The sequence below is a fragment of the Hippopotamus amphibius genome, chromosome 1 (genome assembly GCF_030028045.1).
Source record: "Hippopotamus amphibius kiboko isolate mHipAmp2 chromosome 1, mHipAmp2.hap2, whole genome shotgun sequence".
Classification (NCBI taxonomy): Eukaryota; Metazoa; Chordata; class Mammalia; order Artiodactyla; family Hippopotamidae; genus Hippopotamus; species Hippopotamus amphibius.
The window spans coordinates 60,253,628-60,273,464 of record NC_080186.1 but is presented as its reverse complement, the minus strand read 5'-3'; the positions used below and the strand labels follow the sequence as shown (position 1 = coordinate 60,273,464).

At 43.2% G+C, this 19,837-nt stretch overlaps 2 protein-coding genes across 13 annotated transcripts in view; both read right to left on the bottom strand.

Annotated features, from left to right (window-relative positions):
• DDAH1 (dimethylarginine dimethylaminohydrolase 1) overlaps positions 1-19,837 on the bottom strand; it is a 237,923-nt gene that overhangs the window by 119,555 nt on the left and 98,531 nt on the right. Inside the window, exon 1 of one of the 12 annotated variants that reach the window (XM_057714440.1) lies at positions 17,367-17,589. The exons of the other annotated variants lie outside the window; for them this stretch is intronic. The gene's annotated coding sequence lies outside the window, so the exon portion shown is untranslated. Of the gene's footprint in view, positions 1-17,366; positions 17,590-19,837 lie in introns of those variants that run through there. 12 annotated transcript variants of the gene reach the window in all.
• LOC130839856 (N(G),N(G)-dimethylarginine dimethylaminohydrolase 1-like) lies at positions 1,102-18,044 on the bottom strand. Its single transcript, XM_057714454.1, has 2 exons — positions 17,615-18,044; positions 1,102-1,253 (listed from the first exon to the last, which is right to left on the bottom strand). Exons 1-2 carry the CDS (start codon positions 17,915-17,917, stop codon positions 1,176-1,178), a joined length of 381 nt encoding a protein of 126 aa, XP_057570437.1. The 5' UTR covers positions 17,918-18,044; the 3' UTR covers positions 1,102-1,175.

Here is a 19,837-nt window from a genome sequence, read left to right as displayed (position 1 = left end):
CAACTGCTGACTCATAATAAATACATGATAAATGATATTATTATTGCTGTTGTTTATTGTGAAGGGATTCACTGGGAGAAGGTGGGTCACACTGGAAGGGGTCTATGAACCTGAAAACTAGACCCGGGCACACGGAGACACATTTGGTGGGTGGAAGTCCAAGCAGGTGGGGCAGATTCTCCAGACAGCATGGTGCCAGGAACCAGCGGGAGGCAGGGTCGAGAGGCGTGAGGATGTGATGGTGCAGAGATAGGCAGACCACAGGGTTCACAAGTTAGAACTGGCCAGAGGCAGGTCCCCAGGGGGCTGGAGTCCAGAGGCAGGACTCTAGTCCTCTACAGAGGGGAGACGGGATATTCATAAGAATAAAATCAGAGCTGTACAAACTCTGTAATGTCACAGTAATGCACTAATTTTGCTTGAATCGGGGTAATAGTGGTCCCAAGAGCAAGACTGAAGAGTGAGGGAGGGTTAGGAGCCAAGGGCTTACCCAAGCCATCACAGAAGTTCAGCCTCTTAGTTACGGGCTTAAGGGATGCTGGGACCCAAAGCCAGGCATGCTATCCTATCCTCCCTCCTCTAAGATACAGGGAGAACAACGTCTGGGCATACTTCTATGTGCATCTCTGCTCCCTTAACCAAAACGTAGGTGCACAGGAATTGGACAAGTTGCAGCTTGCTTGTATGGGGCTTGTATCATTGTTTGTGTTGTTGACCTGGGGTTTGTGACACACAGAGTTAGGGTACCATCTATTTCCAGAATAGTGACAATCCATGTCCCATTTTTCACATAAATTTTCCTTTTGAATCAGCGCTGGGGAGACTGAGCAAGAGTCAGTGTGGATGAAATTAACCCTTGTTCTTTATTCCAAAGAGCCAGGGCTGGGGGCGGGGGGGGGGGGCATATTTCCTCAAGCTGGGGCCATTCCCAGGATTCCTGTCCAGACTCTTACTCAGCATGCCCTCCTGCACGTACAAGTTAAGGTCAAAGTTCTCCGTGGGTTGCTTAATTATTTGGCAAGGAACCTTGCCAACAAATATCAAGCCCAGACTAAATGCAGGGCTGGAGACACTGGCTGGGCCCTCTGTGATTCTGCTGGCTGGGGGAGGTTTCTGGGCTGGCCTCATGGATGAGGGATAGAGGGATAAGCAGTTGCTGAGCTGAAACTCTGTCTTCAGAAAGGAAGCCTTTTTTCATAAATGTGTATAAAAGGATGTGAAATCACTGAATGATGGAATAAACTTCCCAAAGCCTGAAAAAAAAAAAAAAAAAAAGAAAGGAAGCCTTTGTCTCTTATTCTTGATGTCTTCACTAAAAGATGGGGCAGCTGCCTGTGGCTGTGGGTCTCAATAACCCAAATTCTCTAACGGTCAGCATGGTAGTTTGCCATCTCTCCTCTCTTATGACCACACGCCTGGGCCTGGTAGTCAGAAAGACCTGGCTCCTATCTCACTATGTAGTAAGCATTTGACCGTAAGTCATGTTACCTCTCCTCAGTTTTTCCATCTGTAAAATGGGGGAATTTGTAAGGGTGAGATGAAGTAGGGTAAACAAAGCAGCAAGCATAGCAAATGGTAAGTGATAGCCATACACGTGCTTGGAGCCTACCTAGAGCCCAAACTCTACTTAGAGGGTGCATATTCTGATACAATTGGTCTCCTCCGTCTCTCATAGCTAGAGGGCTCTCCCAGGAGTAACATAAACTAGCTAGTCCCTTAACATGGGGTAAAAAAGCCAGATACACTCTATGCCACTGCTGTAGATCCTGCTGTCAAAGGTCTGAGAGCCACGTGAGGCAGGCCAGGACCCCAAGAGCTGGTCCTAAGGCTTCTGCAGAGGACTATGGGACTGGGGACCCATCATGGGAGATGTGGCACGCCAGGCGATGGCCCCATTCCTACAGGTGCTGGGTGTAGAGCTCAGAGGCAGCCACTACATAATACCCACAACCATGATCCTTACAGAGTGCTTTCATTGTTTCTTTACTTCAGCACAGCAGAGGGTGACGGAGAGCAACATCACCCTAGTTTGCGGAGAGGAATCCTGAAGTTCTCAGTGATCATCCACTAGCCCACAGGTTTTAAGTAGAGAGGTCTGAAGACTTCTAGTCCAGGTCCTGCTCAGACAACCTACCTCTTTAGTGCCTGGGGGAAGGGCTCTGGTAATACCATATTCAGCCAGCTATGTATCATTTGATCAACAAACACTTATTGCCTATTATTTAATGAGAGATCTCATCTAAGAACTGATATTCAGGCCCTTTCCAGCTAAGGTTTCCTATGAACTTTTCACAATCTTATGAGGCAAGTCATCCTTTTCCTTTGCAGCACTTACCACTTTTTAAAAAATATTTTCATTTGAAATTTATTTTTTATTATTTTTTACTGAAGTATAGTTGATTGACGGTTCACGTATACAGCAGTGATTCAGTTATACATACATACATACATACACTCTTTTCCAGATTCTTTTCCATTATAGGTTATTATATTGAATATAGTTCCCTGTGCTATACAGTAGGTCCTTACAACTGTTTTGAAGTACACATATATTTGTGATTATTTTATGTGTATCTCCCCAATTAGACTTCAGGTTCCATCAGGGTAGGTGTCATATTTGTTTACTTTATCAGTTGTACATATAGCAGGCACTCAACGATAGTAATTGCTTGTTGAATGAACAAAAGTCATGTGACTCTTTTGGACAGATGACAGTTGTACCCAAATGTTATTTGCCCAAGTTCATCTTGCTAACAAGTAGTAGGCCTTCAGAGTTGCCTGGAGCTTTCTAAGAGTAGCCTCTTTTTATCTCAACCCTCTTAACCCTCTCAAAGGGTTGTCAGAGCTTAGTGGTCATAGTGACATGGTCAAATCTATTCAGTCAGAGACATCATCAAGAATAAGCTAGTCACCTCCAGCTCCTAAATAATAATGTTACAACTACATTATGTACAATCTATCACTCATCATAACAATGTTACCAAGGGAATCACATTTATAGAGGGCATCACAGTACTCAGAACACTTCGATCTTCAACACCCTTGGGAAGCAGACAAAAAAGATAACTGGAAACTGAAACTCGTGAATCGCCCAAGGTGATGTAACTGAGAAGTGGAACCAAGGCTCAACTCCAGGTGGAATTTCACCTTGCAATGTAAGAAGAATTTTAAAGGTTCTTTTCTTTTTTTTTTTTTATAAATTTATTTATTTATTTTATTTACTGGCTGTGTTGGGTCTTCATTGCTGCACACAGGCTTTCTCTAGTTGCTGAGAGCAGGGGCTACTTTTCATTGTGGTGTGCAGGCTCCTCATTGTAGTGGCTTCTCTTGTTGTGGAGCACGGGCCCTAGGCGTGTGGGCTTCAATAGTTGTGGCACATGGGCTCAATAGCTGTGGCTCACGGGCTCTAGAGCACAGGCTCAATAGTTGTGGCGCACGGGCTTAGTTGCTCCATGGCATGTGGGATCTTCCCAGGGCAGGGCTCGAACCCACGTCCCCTGCATTGGCAGGCAGATTCTTTACCACTGCACCACCTAGGAAGTCCTAAAGGTTCTTAAAAATGGAAAAGATATTAAATGTGTAAAGGTGTTGGAAATGTGAATTCAAATCTAAACACCCATACACAACCAGTACAAATGGTAAGCTTAAAGGTAGAGATTCTCTAACTATTCATTTACTCAGCAGATCAGAAGGATGAAGAAGAATTATAGAAAGAGTACTATCTTTTGATTCAGTTGAATATGATGACTTACTCCTTAAAAAGTGAGGTAGAGAGAAGAACATAGCCTACATAATACCTGCCTTTTTGGGTCTGGGAGACTGGACAGCCACCGCTAAGGTTCAAGCTCAACTGGATGTTTCCAAAGACCTTCCCAACCTCCTGGCAGGTTTCATGGGGAGTCAGCACAGGAGACCAAAACACAAGACCTGTGAATCCCAACTCTAGGCAGAGTCTCAATGTCTGGGCAGGCCCCAGGCAGCAAGGCCACAGCCAAAGGGACAGAGGTCTCCAGTTTCCAGGGAGAGAAAGTAGCAAGAGAAAAGCACAGCCTCAGTCCTCAGGGGCTTGAATGACTGCTCTCTAGAAAGACAGAAAGCAGATAACCACAGAAAGAGAAGGGACTGATCACTGATGGAAAAGCTACTCCTGATTGGTACCACTAGGCACTTTAACATGCAAATAGATCTCATCATCATAACAAAGTTATAGGGTCATCAAAACTACTCCAGTTTTTACAGATGATGAAACTGAAAACAACTTGCTGAAGGCCACACTGCTAATCAGCAGTAGAACCACAATCTGAATTCACAGCTGTACTTTTCCACCCCCCCGGGGCACACGGAAGGGAAGAGACAGCACAGCTCAAGGAATGTCACAGGTGTCAGTCTGCCTCCTGAGTCAGTTTAAAGGCACATGTCTCTACATACCAGGCTCTGTGTGACAGGTGAGCAAGCCGGGATGAGGACGACTGAAGCACCTGAGATGATTAGGCACCTCAAGCCACGATGGATTTGGGGAGTGGAGCAAGCCGAAGATGCAGGTGGACATATCAGTGGGGAGCAGGGGAGAGTAGGATCAGTGGAAACGAGGCTATGGTCCACAAAACATGAAAATGCACAGGGCTCTAATGTTGCCTTTTTAGTAAGAGGTGTGCTTTCTGAACACCTGCCATCCTGGGCTGTAACAGCATAGCATCATACTTTGGTTTACAGAGAAACATATGACTTGTAAGTGTACAAAAATACTCTATAGCATTTATGTGAGGGAGTCCTTGATATTTGAACACGCTTATTCACTGAGAAAAGCCCAAGACTTTCCAACTATTTTTTTGCTACCTTTCCACTGTTTGCCTTTCTTCTCTTCCTCTCCACCTCATACACTTTGCTGCACTTAGTGAGTGGCCTTACCTTTCTATTAAGTAATGAAAGGAGTGTCTGAGACCAAGTTGCCCATTTGCTCAATGAAAGTTAAGTGCCTTTGATGCACACCAAAATTCTACTGTTGCTGCAAACAGCGAAGAGTCTCAACAAAAACTAAAATGATAGTATTTAAGTTTCATGCTGGTCTTCTAAATAGGTAGATTTCAATGACAATGACCCACAGTAAGAAATACACTTTACACTGGGATCCACAATACACAGGGGAATATATATATATATGTGTGTGTGTGCGTATGTGAATAAAGGAGACAAAAGTTGCATGAAACAATACCTGGCTATCTTATGCACACACTCTGATAGTTCTATTAGAAATATCAAATCCACTTCATAGGATAGGGAGGGTGGGAGAGAGGCTCAAGAGGGAGGAGATACGGGGATATATGTATAAATACAGCTGATTCACTTTGTTGTACAGCTGAAACTGGCACAACAGTGTAAAGCAATTATACTCCAATAAAGATCTGAAATAAAGAAATAAAAATAGACTCAAAAAAAACAAAAAAAGAAACATCGAACCCAGTTCATTACAAAAAACAAACAAAAAGTGGAGTGATGCACTTGGCTGACTTCATGATCTCCTTAAGAGTTGAAACTTGTACTTTGACAATCACTAGCCAGAGCCAGGATATGAGGACCCATGCATGGTGTTACAGGAACTCCCTAACAAGAGGGGCATAAAGGAAGGCGGGGAATCTCCAGGAACTGCACATGCTCTTTATGCTCCGGTGGCAGCTCCAGGAAATGGTAAAATCAAGGGGAAAGGAGGGCAACATAGAGGCAATCACAGACTGAAAAAGTCCAGTGAAAAAGCAGAATTCATTAAAAAATATTTCTCTTGGCTAGTGGTCCACCAAAATAATGTGACTCAAGATTCCCACTAATATTTATTTATTTATTGGCTGCATTAGGTCTTTGTTGCTGCATGTGGGCTTCCTCTAGCTGTGGTGAGCGGGGGCTACTCTTCGTTGCGGTGCGTGGGCTTCTCATTGCAGTAGCTTCTCTTGTTGTGGTGCACGGGCTCTAGGCATGCGGGCTTCAGTAGTTGTGGCATGCGAGTTCAATAGTTGTGGCTCCCCGGCTCTAGAGCGCAAGCTCAGTAGCTGTGGCACACGGGCTTAGTTGCTCCACGGGCATATGGGATCTTCCCGGACCAGGGCTTGAACCTGTGTCCCCTGCATTGGCAGGCGGATTCTTAACCACTCCACCACCAGTGAAGTCCCCTCTAATCACTTTTGATGACCCACATTACTACAAAGCATTATTTACAAGGAAGGTATTGTTAGAAAATTGGTTTTATCCAAACCTGATACAGAATGTATCTGTGTGCGTGTGTGTGTTGTGTTGTGTTGTGTTTTAAACAGGTCAAGGGACAGTGGCTGTTACATTTGTGGAATTTCCAGTCATTAGGCTGACCTCAGGGCAGGCGAGTGTCTCAGGGAGCGTGTATTGAATCATAATTGAGCCCTCAGCCTCTTTGAGGCCAATGGGTTGTATCTTGTATGTTTTTCTGCATTTACTTTCAATAAAATGTTCTAACTTAAATCCCTATCATTCCTCCCCCTCACCAAGAAGCTTCTCTCTGGGGTCAAGTTTAGAAGCAATATTAATCCTCAGTTTTCTTGGAAACCATTCAGTGGCTTCAGTTATCCAGTTGAGTGCTTACAAAGAAAAATGCAGACACGAACATGACAATTGCACTACCCATTTTTTCTCATGCAATTATAGCTTCAAGATGCACAATTCCAAGCCCTTTCCCTACAAACACACAATTTCTCCAGTCATAGTCACACACTTTGCCTCTATCATTAATGTCTCATCAAAATCTTCAAAGCGTTCCTTCTGCGGGCAGGGGGGACAAAAGAGCATGTGTGAGGAGCACACTTCACTCTTAGTACTAAGCTGCTCAGCTGTGAAAAGGGGATTACCACTGAAAACCTGATGCTCTGTTTCCCTGTGGTCACAGACTAATTCATTACTCGCCAGTCAAATACACTTTCTCAGAATGAACCACAACCTATACAACGGTCCAAGTGTTTCCTATTTAAATGGGCACCATCAACAACAAATATTGCTGAAATGTGTTACCTGGGGAAGAAAACTAAATTTTCTTTGGGCATTCTTCCATAAAGGCTAGATTTCCACCCATTTAGTGTTGCAGATGTGTGAAAAAAATGATGGAAGCAGGGATTTTCAAGGTCCCTTCTAGGCCTCTAAGAAGCAGTCTGAGAATGACTTGAACATTATAATTGTTTTAGCACATTCTGTGTTTTGATACATTCTGGGGTTCTCTGAGCAACAACAACAAAAAGGTATTTGAGTTTCTGTCCTCATTTCAAGAGTGCCTGCAGCCAAACCCTGCCATCGGACCCTGACGTCTCCCAGTGTCAGTGCAGATCTCAGCTTCCACCTGGGGGCTGCAGGTGGCAAGAGGCAGGAGCACAACCCCTCCTGACGCAAGGGGCTCAGTGTGTGCTGCCGCCACCTAGTCTACGCTCCAAAACATGAAAAAGATGCACGTTCAGATGGAAACTACGTTTTCCTTGGTCAATGTAACGAGCCCTTTAACTGATTTAGAATGTCACCAAAGAAGGGGAGGTAGAATCAGCTCCCAGCAAATAGTCAAGTTGACAGTCTTCTTCCTCCTCATGTTCCCCAATTATGCTTTTTGTTGTTGGTGTTGGATGTGCATCAATTCAAACAGCCAGGACACTGTCACTGTAAGGAGTCAACCCAAGCAAGTGGAAATCAGTGTGCTTTGATATGCATAGAGAAGCATTTGGGATTTTGGCCATGATTCCCAGAACCCAGGGGCCAATAGGCACAGCCCTCTAGAATTTCCATAAAAGGCTGAGTGGTACAATCTGGTTGAAAGAAGATATAATGAGTTTTTACACTTTTTCCTTACCATGACTCAGAGTGAGAAACATATTTTATATTCCCAATTAATACACACACAAACACAAATGTATAAAGTGAAAGGTTTCATGAAAAAATACTGACCCTCTGTTGCCATGTACTCTGACATTTTCTATTGATTCTATTATAATAAAAATAAAAGAGCTGGACATGACCCACTAAATTGATTTCATGACCCCATGATAGTGGATGGATGGCAGTAATTTGAAGGCACACACACACACTCTCTCTCTGTACTAAAAGCCTTGTCTTAAAGCTGTGCTCTATTCAGAGTTAAACTGCTTATAAATTTGGGGTGGCTTGGAGAAGCCTGGAGATTAGGGGAGGCCTAAAGCTTTAGAGGTGTTTAGTTTGGAAGTAACAGAGAAAAGAAATGAGTTCCCTTTTTGACAATGATCCCTCTCTCTCCCAACAGTGCATCTTTCAGAGAAAGGGGAGCCAGAAAACCAGGACCCTTGATAAAGGACTGAGATGGCACACAGAAAGTTAGGAGAATACCAAAAGCAAGAGCAAAAATAGTTTGAGCACCTCAAAATAAAGCACTAGACTTAAACTTCTCCACATAAAACTCTTGAATTGGAAAATATGTCTATATCACAAATGGTCTAAAATATGACCCAAAGCCAAGCTTTAGTTACATTACTCTTTCCGTGTAACATGAAAGTTTCCTTATGATTCAAAAAATATTTAAAGAATAAAATGGATGTATTTTTCTTCTATTTTTATCTTGTAAGTGCACTGAGATTATTTAACTAATTTCTATTTTTTGAATCATTTCAGGCTAAAAATGTCTAAGTTTACCACAAGCATATCTCCAAGTTTAAAAAAATAATTACATCAATATCTTACTGTGTCAACAGTCTTAATCTGTACGCAGCTTACTACAGAAAGGCTACACTTAAATGAGTATCTTTTACTTTTTTGTACTTATTCAGGAAAATAACTATGCATTTTTTGGAAGACAAAAGTCAAAATCTGGAAAACGAAACTCAAATTTCAGCACCAGATGGAAATCAGCACATATGCATGGAAGGTTTATAAGAAAGAAGTGCTATGGGCAAGTCAAGACTTTTAGTTATAACAGAAAAAGCACTCACAGCACATACCTTATATCCACTTCTCTCCATTTCTTTGGGCCATTGATTCACATTCACCACAGAAACAGCAGCTGGTAGACACTGATGACAGTGATGTGTGATGGGAGTGTGAGTCTAGGACTCTTATGCTTTTTCAATGGCTTTTATTTAAAGTTTTCTATAGGAAAAATTTCTTACCAAATGTGCTACATAAATGGTTGAGAAAGCAGAGATTCTGAAATAGAGTTAGCAAATTCAACTTCATCTCATAATGGGTTATCATTAGCAAGGCATGAGTTTAAACGATTGGTCAATTAAGTAAAACACATATAATGCCTTGGGTTGAATAAAATCCAGTATTTTTTTATTCATCGAACCCCAATCCCATCTCACAAATATAAATTATTATAATTTCCCCATCTCCCTATCTCTTTCCCACTCTCCACTTTCCACCCTAACACACCCTGAGTTCCAAAAGCAAAGTATAGCATCTCCAAGCTGGAAAGAATATTAGATCTTATTATCACTGCAAAAATCAAAACCAGGGAGTTCCCTGGTGGTCCAGTGGTTAGGACTTCACCTTCCAGTGTAGGGGGTGCGGGTTCAATCCCTGGTCAGGAAGCTAAGATCCCACATGCCTCGCTACCAAAAAACCAAAACATGAAACAGAAGCAATATTGTAACAAATTCAATACTTTAAAAATGGTCCAGGTCAAAAAAAAAAAAAAATCTTAAAAAAAAAAATCAAAACCAGTGTCCTCTAATATCTAGAACAGTGTTGTATCCTGACCATGCTGTCTTCCACAGCTTGTACAAAATTCAACCTGTGATTATAAATGCGTGCTCAGTTTCAGCTGCACTTGATTTATATTAATGTGAGATTCAATGGTGCCTACTGCCAAGATGGAAAGATTTGTGAATTAAAACACATTTCAACAGCGAATAGGAAAGAGTTTTCTCTTACCTGCCATTGACATGGATAATATCACGCACCTATACATGGCGGATGCCAGGTTTGCTTGACAGATCCTAATGTGCAAATTTTGGGCCAAGGGAAAAAATTACTACCCAGCCAAATGACATTTTAGCAACCTGAAGGAATGAATCTCAGATTTGGAGTGGACTTAAGTCCACTCCAGGGCCAAGACTATATGGTTCCCAAACTGTGCTATTCAGGAATCCTAGAAGGAAGGCCAGACCTTGATGGAGCACACGATAGGAGAAAAGACGGGAGCAGAGCTAATGGGGTGTGTCAGGCAGCCAACTCCTTCTGGGCCCCAAACAGGAAATGTGGTTAAGGATGTGGTTCTCCTGGTGAACTGGGAACTGGAAATTGAGATCTCAGAGATCTGAGGGGACACAGGCAGGCCTTTCTCAATCCTGTATCCTTCCGAATGTGAGTGAAATTAATTTTTACTGTACCATCACCCTCAATCCTATCTCATAGTGCTCTCTATCTCTGAAGGTTGCCCCTCTCTGTCTTCCCCTGGTTACTTCTAACCCAATAATCACTTCTGAGAAGTCCTGGTATAGGTCAGACCCACCTCCTAGAGGTTCCACAGTACCAGACCGAGCTCCGTCATAAAACCCTGTCCTCTTTTTCTGCAAATGTCTGCCACGGGTCTGCCGCCCTAGCTGGACTGTGAGGTCCTTGTGGGCATCAGTGGTATCTAATTCACCCACATCCCCCCAGCACTAAACATTGGGCCTGGTGTGTAGCAGACAGTTGCTGAATGCACAAACATACTACATGCGTGATAGTAATTGATGCAACTATTATGCCTTCACCTTCAAAAACACAGTCATTTTTTAAAGCTCTTTACTGGATTATAACTGCTTTACACTGTTGTGCCAGTTTCCGTTGTACAACACAGTGAATCAGTTGTATTTATACATATATCCCCATATCCCCTCCCTCCCACGACTCCTTCCCATCCTCCCCTCTAAGTTATCACCAACCGAGTTGATCTCCCTGTGTTATACAGCAGCTTTCCACTAGCTATCTATTTTACATTTGGTGGTGTATCTATGTCAATGCTACTCTCTCACTTCGTCCCAGCTTCCCCTTCGTCCCCTACCCTTTGTCCTCAAGTCTGTTCTCTACATCTGCATCTTTATTCTTGCCCTGTCACTGAGTTCATCAGTACCATTTTTTTAGATTCCATATATATGAGTTAGCATATGGTATTTGTCTTTCTTTTTCTGGCTTGCTTTACTCTGTATGATAGACTCTAGGTCCATCCACCTCACTACAAATAACTCAATTTCACAGTCATTTTTAATGCAATCATGGCACTCATCATTACTGCTAGAAGCACATTAGAAAACTTCAATATTTCTTAAACAAAAGAAGAACAAAGGAATCAAGGTAAACATATTTTTAATTAAGTCAAAGATTTACTTGCTCATATTCAAATCAAGCAAAATACTGATATATTCATCTTCATCAGAGTGATAACTTATCCCGTAAGCCCATCTAGCTATAAAAGCAGACTAAAAGTTGTATTCCCTTTAATTTGCTATGTTAAACTAATTCAGGTTTGTCCACATTGATTCACTGGGCAAAATTTAACCAACCCTGTACTAATTTGTACTTCTATCTATTTTCGTAGTCTGCTGTGCTTATTTCTCTGGTTATACTTGCTTAGATGATCTAGACATTTAGAACAGGAGTCTAAAGTCTGGTGATTTATTCCTTTCTATGTGATACTACCCCTCTGTCAGCACTCAGTTTCAGGAAGACAATGTATGTTATTACACTATTTGACAATAACAAAGTAAACTGGGATGGTGTTACACGTACACATTTTTAAATGGGATCTGTTGTTTGAGATGACTCTTGCTTGTCCATTAGGATAAAAAGTGCCTGTTTATGAAATGCTCCTGAGGACTCTGACAGACTTAATACCTAACAGCAGTTTAGGGAAAGCAGTGAAAGCCAACTTCAAAGGTCAGGGGAGCATTCTGATGGAACATCAGGGATTTTGTTACAGTAAATATCTACCATCTTGGGTGAACAATGCACTGTGTTCTGTATAAGATATAAGTGAAACCTTTTCTCATTAAGATTTCAGTTATTTTATCTTTAATTATGATACCTCTTGATTAGGGGGATAAACTCTACCATGTGTCCAGATCTCTAGTCAGAAAACTAGGCTTTTTGAAGTGGTTACAGATTTTAACAGTAAATGCCATAAAATAAATAATAACCATCCCTCATTTTTTAAACATGTATCTCCAAATTTATATTGAGGTTCATGAATAATTTATCTATGATGCAAAGACAATAGAAGGTAAATCTGCTCAAAAGTCTTAAGTAGATTTTTCTCTGTTGTGGTTTATATTAATGGACTGGATGCCTAATTTTGATCAAATCTAAGCTCCATAAGAATTTGAAAATAGGCAAAAGCAATTTCCCAGCATATCTGAGTTATAAGGGATCCATTCCTGTCTTCTTAGTCTTATAATGATTCTCTAATGATTCTAGGAATCTTTGCAGAAAGCTCATTTTCAGCTAATAGTATCTAATAGAAGTCATTCCCTACTCATCATTACGTTCTTTCTTTTCAAGGCTTTCAAGATCAACTACATGGGAGTAGATTACTTTATTGGATGCATCCCAGTTTCCAACACCCAAGTCAATTTCCAAACGTTTATTGCCAAGGCCACGTAGAAGAGTCAGAAAAAAGAACACCCTGAAAGAAAGCAGTTGTTCTAACCAGTTGGAGGTGACGATTTATCAAGAACCATTAATCTGCTGCCACGTGAAGAGCCTCCAGGGCATTCGCTTTCCAGCTTGGTGACAGTCAGGGTAATTTCTAATTATGGTTGAGGGCAGTTTTCTCACCTGAAGTTAAACAGAAGTTTGAGGAAATGTATGCATTTAAAAAAGCAATCATCTGGTCTGCTGGTAAACAAGGCACCATTATGCATGAAGTGTGCCCGAGCAATTTGGGGGTTTCATGTAAATGCTTGGATTATTTTTTTTAACTAAAATGAAAACAATCTACTCTCATTTAGGAGAGGAGGGAAGTAAAATGATTCACTTAGTTAATAACCAAGTTATACTGTATATCTTTAGTGTATAAAATGAAACTCAGGTAGCAGTTTTATATTGATTTAATGTTCTATTATAATTAACCACACTGGCAACAAGCACTTCAAGCAAAAATGACCTTTACACTTTCATGGGAAGCTCAGTTCTGCCACTTAACTAGCTGTGTGTAACTTTAGACAAGTTACTTAACCTTGGTTCCCCAAGACTCAATCTCCTTATCTTTTAAACAGAGTTAATAATAATACCATCTTTATGGGATTCACACACACACATAACTTGGCTGGTTATCAGACACGATCTTAATGTTCACTTTGCCTCTGAGATCAATATAATTATGCTTTTTCCTAACCAAAGAATAAACCAGGACCAAAACATGTAGGTCCAAATAGTTAAGTACCCTAACAGAAGGGGAATTACTATGCAACTATGTCTTGCTTACCTTTTCTGTTTATGACCCCCTGTCCCTACCTTGATGTCTGTTTTTATTTCAGAGATTTATTACCTTTTCTTAAGCATATAGCCTTCTTCCTAAAGAGGCCGCTAACAATGCAAACGCCCCAGGCAAGGATAATTAAACCCATTATCTGAAAGAGGGGTGAAAGGGCACAGGATATATTTCACAATTTTCCTTGAGTATACTTTGTCAATTAATAATTTATTAAGTACTAAAAAACTTCTGGAACAAAACTCAAGAAAATGGCATTAGTCGTTGCCTCTAAGGAAGGGAACTGGGTAGTCAGGTACAAGGGTGAGGTGAGGGGGGCAAAACTTACTTTCACCATGTATCCTCTTGTACCTTTTGAATTTGGTACTGAGGCATGTATAGTTGAAACAAAATTTTTATTTTTAAAAAAATCCAATCCTTATACCCTGTCACTTGCCTTACTTTAGCTTTCAGGTATTTGTTTACTGGACTTTGACATTTAGAAGCCGACTTTTTTTTTCCTTCTAAAATGTAAGCTGGATTCGTTTAAAATGATTGGCTTCCTGAGGCTAATTTATTTGTTTTCAAAGTATTAAACATATTAAGACATTCATATTCCTGAAGACACAGAGTTCTTAGACAAGTAATATTATTTGCTGACTTTGTCTATATTACAGTTTTCGTCACTAAAACTTAAGCTTGCTGCAGACAGGGTGTTTCATTAATCTTTGGAGGCCCCATTATGGCAAACACTGAGCTTTCACAGAAGGGTTACTTTTTCTTGAGTTTGGTTCTCAGTCCTTTCTTCCAAGAAAGAAAAGTCATTTATTATAACATGATGTTTTGATTAAGAAGAAACTTCTCAGGATTTTAATAAAAACAAAACAACAACAGAGGCATGGAAAGGGAGAGGAAAAACAGTTATAAATTACGTAGAGTTGTAATGAAACTTTTGGGACTCTACTGATTGGAAATGCTGGCAAAACATGAAATACGTCATACTGGGGGAGAAAGAAGGTTGACCTAAAATCATGGATAATTTTGTTCAACAAAGTATTTGCTGCATGATAACCATGTTCAAGGCCCAGGGGATAAAACGTTGAACAATGCAGACACGACCCTTGCCCTCACAGTTTTCATAATAGTGGGGGGTATAGAAAGATAAGCAGGCAGTTACCATGTGGTATGATAAATGCCATAACAGGGAGCACGGAGGTGCTCATAGAAGGAGAACCAATCCTATGCTTGACAAGGTGAGATCTAATATCACAGCACTTGGGACTAGAGCTTTAGAGTCCTGCAAATCTTAGTTCAAATCCTGCTTTCACTAGTTCCACTCTATAATCTTCAGCAATTTATTTGATCTCTCTAAGATTCAGTTTCACCAGCTTTTAAACAGGAATAATGATAGCAATAAGCTCAAAGAGTTGATGTGAGCATTCAGTGAAATGCATGTCATAAATCCCACACAATGTCTGGCAAATGGCAAGCACCCAATATAGATTAGCTAATAATATTAATGGTAACAGTAAGCTGAGAACTGAAGCAGGAGCAGGAACAGCCAGGTAAAACGCAGGAGAGGAAGGAGGAAGAGCATCCCTGGCAAAGGAGGAAAGTACACCCATAAAAGCAACAGCATGGTGAGTTTGAAAAAAGGACCTGGCTTGAGAGGCACTTGGGGTAGGGTCAGAAATGCAACTGAAGCTGGAAAGGCAAGCAGAGCCCAGCTCAGTGGGTTTATCAAGCTCAATGGAGGCCTCTCTAGAATTTTAATCAGAGGAGGAACAGCATCAGATTTGAGTTTTAGAAAGACCAATTTGGCTACAGTGTGGAAAATGGAATGGAGAGGGAAGAGACAGGAGGCAAGGAGAACAGTGTTAATAATTTCAAAATAATGCCTCGGCTGTTGTGGAATCTCAGGGAGATAGGTGTCACATGAAATACATATCCAATATATTTCAATATATTCAATATACATATTCTTCCAATCCAAGAAGGCCTTGAAGTTATTATTATCAACTTGTTGGTATTAGCTAACTAGCATTTCATTAATTCATTTGTTCATTCATTTAACAAACCATTATTAACTTCAACGTAGGCAGCAAACTGTGAGAGATTTCAAAGAAATCTTTGAAGCACCCCACCCAACATGACAGTCCGCATTCCTCTCTCTGGCTGAAAGGTCGGTTACTCTGCGGATCCAGATCAGGTGCAATGGCAAAGGTGTTCTGGGGAGAGACCACACACCAGCACAAAACTTGAGCTGGGAGGCAGTGCTACAGAGCAGATTAGGATGGAACCTAAGGCATGAAGATGACTCCCCTTCACCCTGGGAAGGGGAAATGTCACTGTAACTGCATCAGTATATAGCAGACTTCTTACTACTTAAACAGTAAATCTTCCATGACCCACTGGTAAGTGAATAATAATGACCAACACTCATGAAATGTCCTGTCCTCTAAATTTCAGATGGATTAATACATTTATTACCACAATTCTATGATATAGGTATAATTATGTCCACTTTACAGGTGAGAAAACTGAGGCAAGAGATACTCCCCAAGGTCACAGAATTAGATCCAGTCTGATGTTTTTATCCATTACACTACGTGGCCTCTGGCAGTGCACCACCAGCCTGATACAAAAGTGTAGCCAATTTAAGATGTATGCCTCAGAATCTGATGGGGAGACAGATCACTGCCCACTTTAGTATTAGGAAGGCTAAAATCTGAAAGGTTTTATTATAGGAATAAAATGAAATGGATGATTAAAAACACTACAGGCTCTTAGGAAATTGGACCAGTCTCATCAAATGAGTACCATTTTGAAAGGGTTTTTAAAATCTATTTTACTCTTTTAAGCACAAACCACAGCTTTGCCATATGGCCTAGGACACATTAGAAAGTATTCAAATGGGGTTACATGCTTATCAGTTTAACACAGAGTGGATCATCTCACAGACTCAAAGATGGAGAGGTGTGGCAGAGGAGATAAAAGAGCTTAGAGAATAAGACCTGTTACTCTTTTGGTTTTCTAAGGCAGTGTGGGGGGAAAAAAGCTGATTATCTCAGTGAGAAATAAATCAAATATGCTTACTCTCTCAGACTAAGCAAAGTTCTATCAACCAAGTAGTGAAGCATGTGGAGAATAAGCATATTTTAACTATAAGCTCTATAAGGCATTTCCAATGTGAATCGAATAACGACAACGGGGCGGAGGGAATCCCTAACTCTCCATGTATGAAAGAAACCACCAGCTTCTTGTAATGCCCCTTGATGCCAACAGCAACCGAGAGTCTTGAGCCTGGGCTCTTAGCAGGCAATGAGAAGAATCCCTGGCCAGATGGCATTTTAAGATCCAATCTCATTCTGTCTCTCCTCACTAACCTACCTTGTGTTTAAAGCAATCACGGCCATTTCCCACAAACGGCAATATTTTAAAGTAGCCACCATCCTTTGAGAACACGAAAAGCTCTAATTGCTATGAGTTTTAAAATACAGAGAATAAAAATTATGGAATTTGAGAAACAACCATTTCCAATTAAACACACAGACACAACACACTCTAACACCCTACACCGAGTACAGCTTTTCAAACCCAAACACCACAGCTCAGCAACAAGCCAGTTTCCTTACATTCACTTGCCAGTCCCTTTCTGCGGGACACTCTCTCCACCACTGAAAAGTAACTCGGGATGCCCTGGGTCTGTGGGCACCGACACCGCGTTAATTCACGTGGCCCGCCCTGCTCCCAGCTCCTGGCAGCACTTGGGGCTTCAGGGTCATCAACCAGCCCCCGCGGAGCTCTCTCGCCCAGCCTCCCCCCGCCCTCCTGGAACGGCACCCCTCCCTGCCCCCGCTCCCTGGGCAACAAGCAGAGTTGCACTGTCTTTGCTGTTTTTTCATCTTTACCAATAAAAATGCTTGTGACATGGATTCCCCACCCCACCCACCTGCCCGAGTCCGCACAACCACACTCAGTCGGGTCCTCTCGAAGGCATCCGAGCTGCGCCGGCAGCCGGGAGGCGTGAACAATGAACTTCACTCTCTCGCGCACACACCCTCTCGCCCAAATGGGAAGTTCTGGACTAGCCCGGGGGCCAGTTCCGCGATTTCCCGCGACAAGTCGGGCGCGGGCGGCGGGGGAGGGCCCGGCGCGCGTCCCCGGCCGCGCCCCTCGCGTCTCCGGGCAGGCAGTTACCTCCTTCCTCCGGCTCGGCGCCCCGGGGCGGGTAAGGAGGGCCGTCTCCTCGCACACCACGGCCACGTCCTCCACGAACACGCAGTCCGGGAGGCTCTCGTCGGCCGGCAGCTGCACCACCTGCAGCCCCAGCTTACTGCCCAGCACGCCCACGTAGAGCTCGTGCTGCCGCTCGGCGCGGGCGAAATCCACCTCCTCGCCCTTGGTGCGCCTCAGCGCGTGCTGGCCGAGCGACTCGGGCAGCGCCCGCACCACGACGTGGGTGGCCCGGCCGAAGGCGGAGGGCTGGCCGAGCGAGGCCATGGCTCCAGGCGGCGGGGGGCGCGGCGGCCGGCTCTTCCGCGGGCAGCGCGCGCCGAGCCTGCGAGCGCCCGGCGGCTCCTCTTGGCAGACGATGAATGTGGTGCAGCGAGAGCCCGGCTCGCGCCCGGAGCCCTGCCCGCGCGACTGAGCATGCCCAGAGCTCCGGGCGCCGGCCCGCGCGCAGCCCGCGCGCCCACTCGGCGCTCCCGGCTTTGCAGCCGCCGAGGCGGGAGTTGGAGTGGCGAGCACAGCGCGAGGAGTGGGGCTGGAGGCAACGGCCGAGGAAGTGGGGAGCGCGAGAGGTGCGCGCTGGTGGGGGAAATCTCGGCCGAAAGGCGCCATCCCCGGACCTGAGGTTACCTGTGTTCCGCCGCAGGTGCGCGCCTCACATGAGCCAAGGCGCACTCTGCACAAAGCGACTGGAGGGGCTTCTTGGTGGTCGGGAAGCGAAGGATGGGATTCCTTTGTGGACGGATACTTTGACTTCTCTCCCTGTCCTCCTGGTCCCAGGTTGCCCAGCACGTGACACCACCCCCCATCTCCACCCCCAGGTCCTAGCGTGAGAAACTGTCTTAGCACCCAAGTCCACCTTACCCTGACTTTCTCTGCAAATGACCCCTCACCCCACGTGAGACTGGAGATTATTAAAAGAATGTTGTTTCTTCCTGTCTGTAAGAAAGGGGAAGAGTCCAAGAAACATATAGAGAGAGAAATAGGCATATGGAAACTCACAGTATTTCAAAGGCAATCGGTTCTTGCGAAAAATGTGATTTTATTTGCCTACGGGGCCCGCAGAGGCAGGGGGCAAAGACCAAGTGTGCTTTTCTCAACGATAGATGTGCGCTCACCTTGAGCAGTTTCAGACGTGGAGCATCACAACTCTTTTGTCATTGGGAAGGAGGGTTTCCAAACTCCTCCCTTGCCTTTCCCTCACTCTTGTACAGGCTCCGTGGAATTCCCGTGATATTTGTTGAACGTTTCTTTTTTCATGCCCCTCAGGGAGTTCCTTTCCCTTCTTAATGGTACTAAGCTTCTATTTTTTTCCCTCTCACACACTGCAGATTAAATAATCCATGGGTTCTGCTCTTTTTGAGGGGAAGATCCACTTAGGTTGTAACCAGTTTTTAGGAAACATAGGTTTCTAGGAGAGATCTAGCTAAAGATCCTGGAACAGTTGTCCCAATTGAGCAACAGAGGAGCTGTGATCTTCCTTCTCTTCCCACTTTCAAGGGTGACTTGAATTTACCCAGAGGACATGGCATTTCTCAGCTTGGAAAGTGAGGGGTCTTAAGTGAAGGATGGTTCTGACCCTGACGCTGGGGAGTGGGACCAAAAGTAAACTAACAAACCTTTGAGACCTACTGGGTTCTACTTCTGAGGGAAAACTCTCAGGGAACCCATGCTGATATGAAATTGGCACCAAATTAGTGTCCAGAAATCACTTGATGGTGTTCTCAGCGGGGGATTCCCACCCAGTGCTACAGGTGCAAGTTACCCCATGTTCTGAGCTTGCCCAGGCTTGCCCAGGGGGTACTTTGTTCCCCTGCTTACCTAACATTGAGGCTTCACCCACCTTCAGCTGGTTTTCGCCTAGCAACCTTAATTCATGCTAGTGCCATGTTAGAGCCTGAATGCTTTGCCACCAAGTGCCCTGAGCCTAATTATAAACAAAGTCCGTTTATCCACTCTGAGCTTAGGCCAGCCCAGCAGTCAATTAAAACCTGAAAGATTTTTCCTATAAATTGGTGTTAGCCATGACTTTCCATACTGAAATTGGGCCACTGTTTTTTTTTTTTTTTTTCTAATCCAGTTTTGCAGTTATCCCTATTAAAGGTTATCTGCTTCACTCCAACTTGTCTTTTTGATTCTGTCATCATCTGCATTATTTATTACCTCTAGTTTTGTGTCATCTGAAATTTG

Excerpts from the sequence above, each read along its gene's own strand:
- LOC130839856 (XM_057714454.1), bottom strand. The coding sequence starts at position 17,917 with ATGGCCTCGCTCGGCCAGCCCTCCGCCTTCGGCCGGGCCACCCACGTC. Across the intron at positions 1,254-17,614 it reads CGCCGAGCCGGAGGAAGGAG|GCTTTGGGAAGTTTATTCCA; the intron begins GTAACTGCCTGC and ends TTTTTTTTTCAG.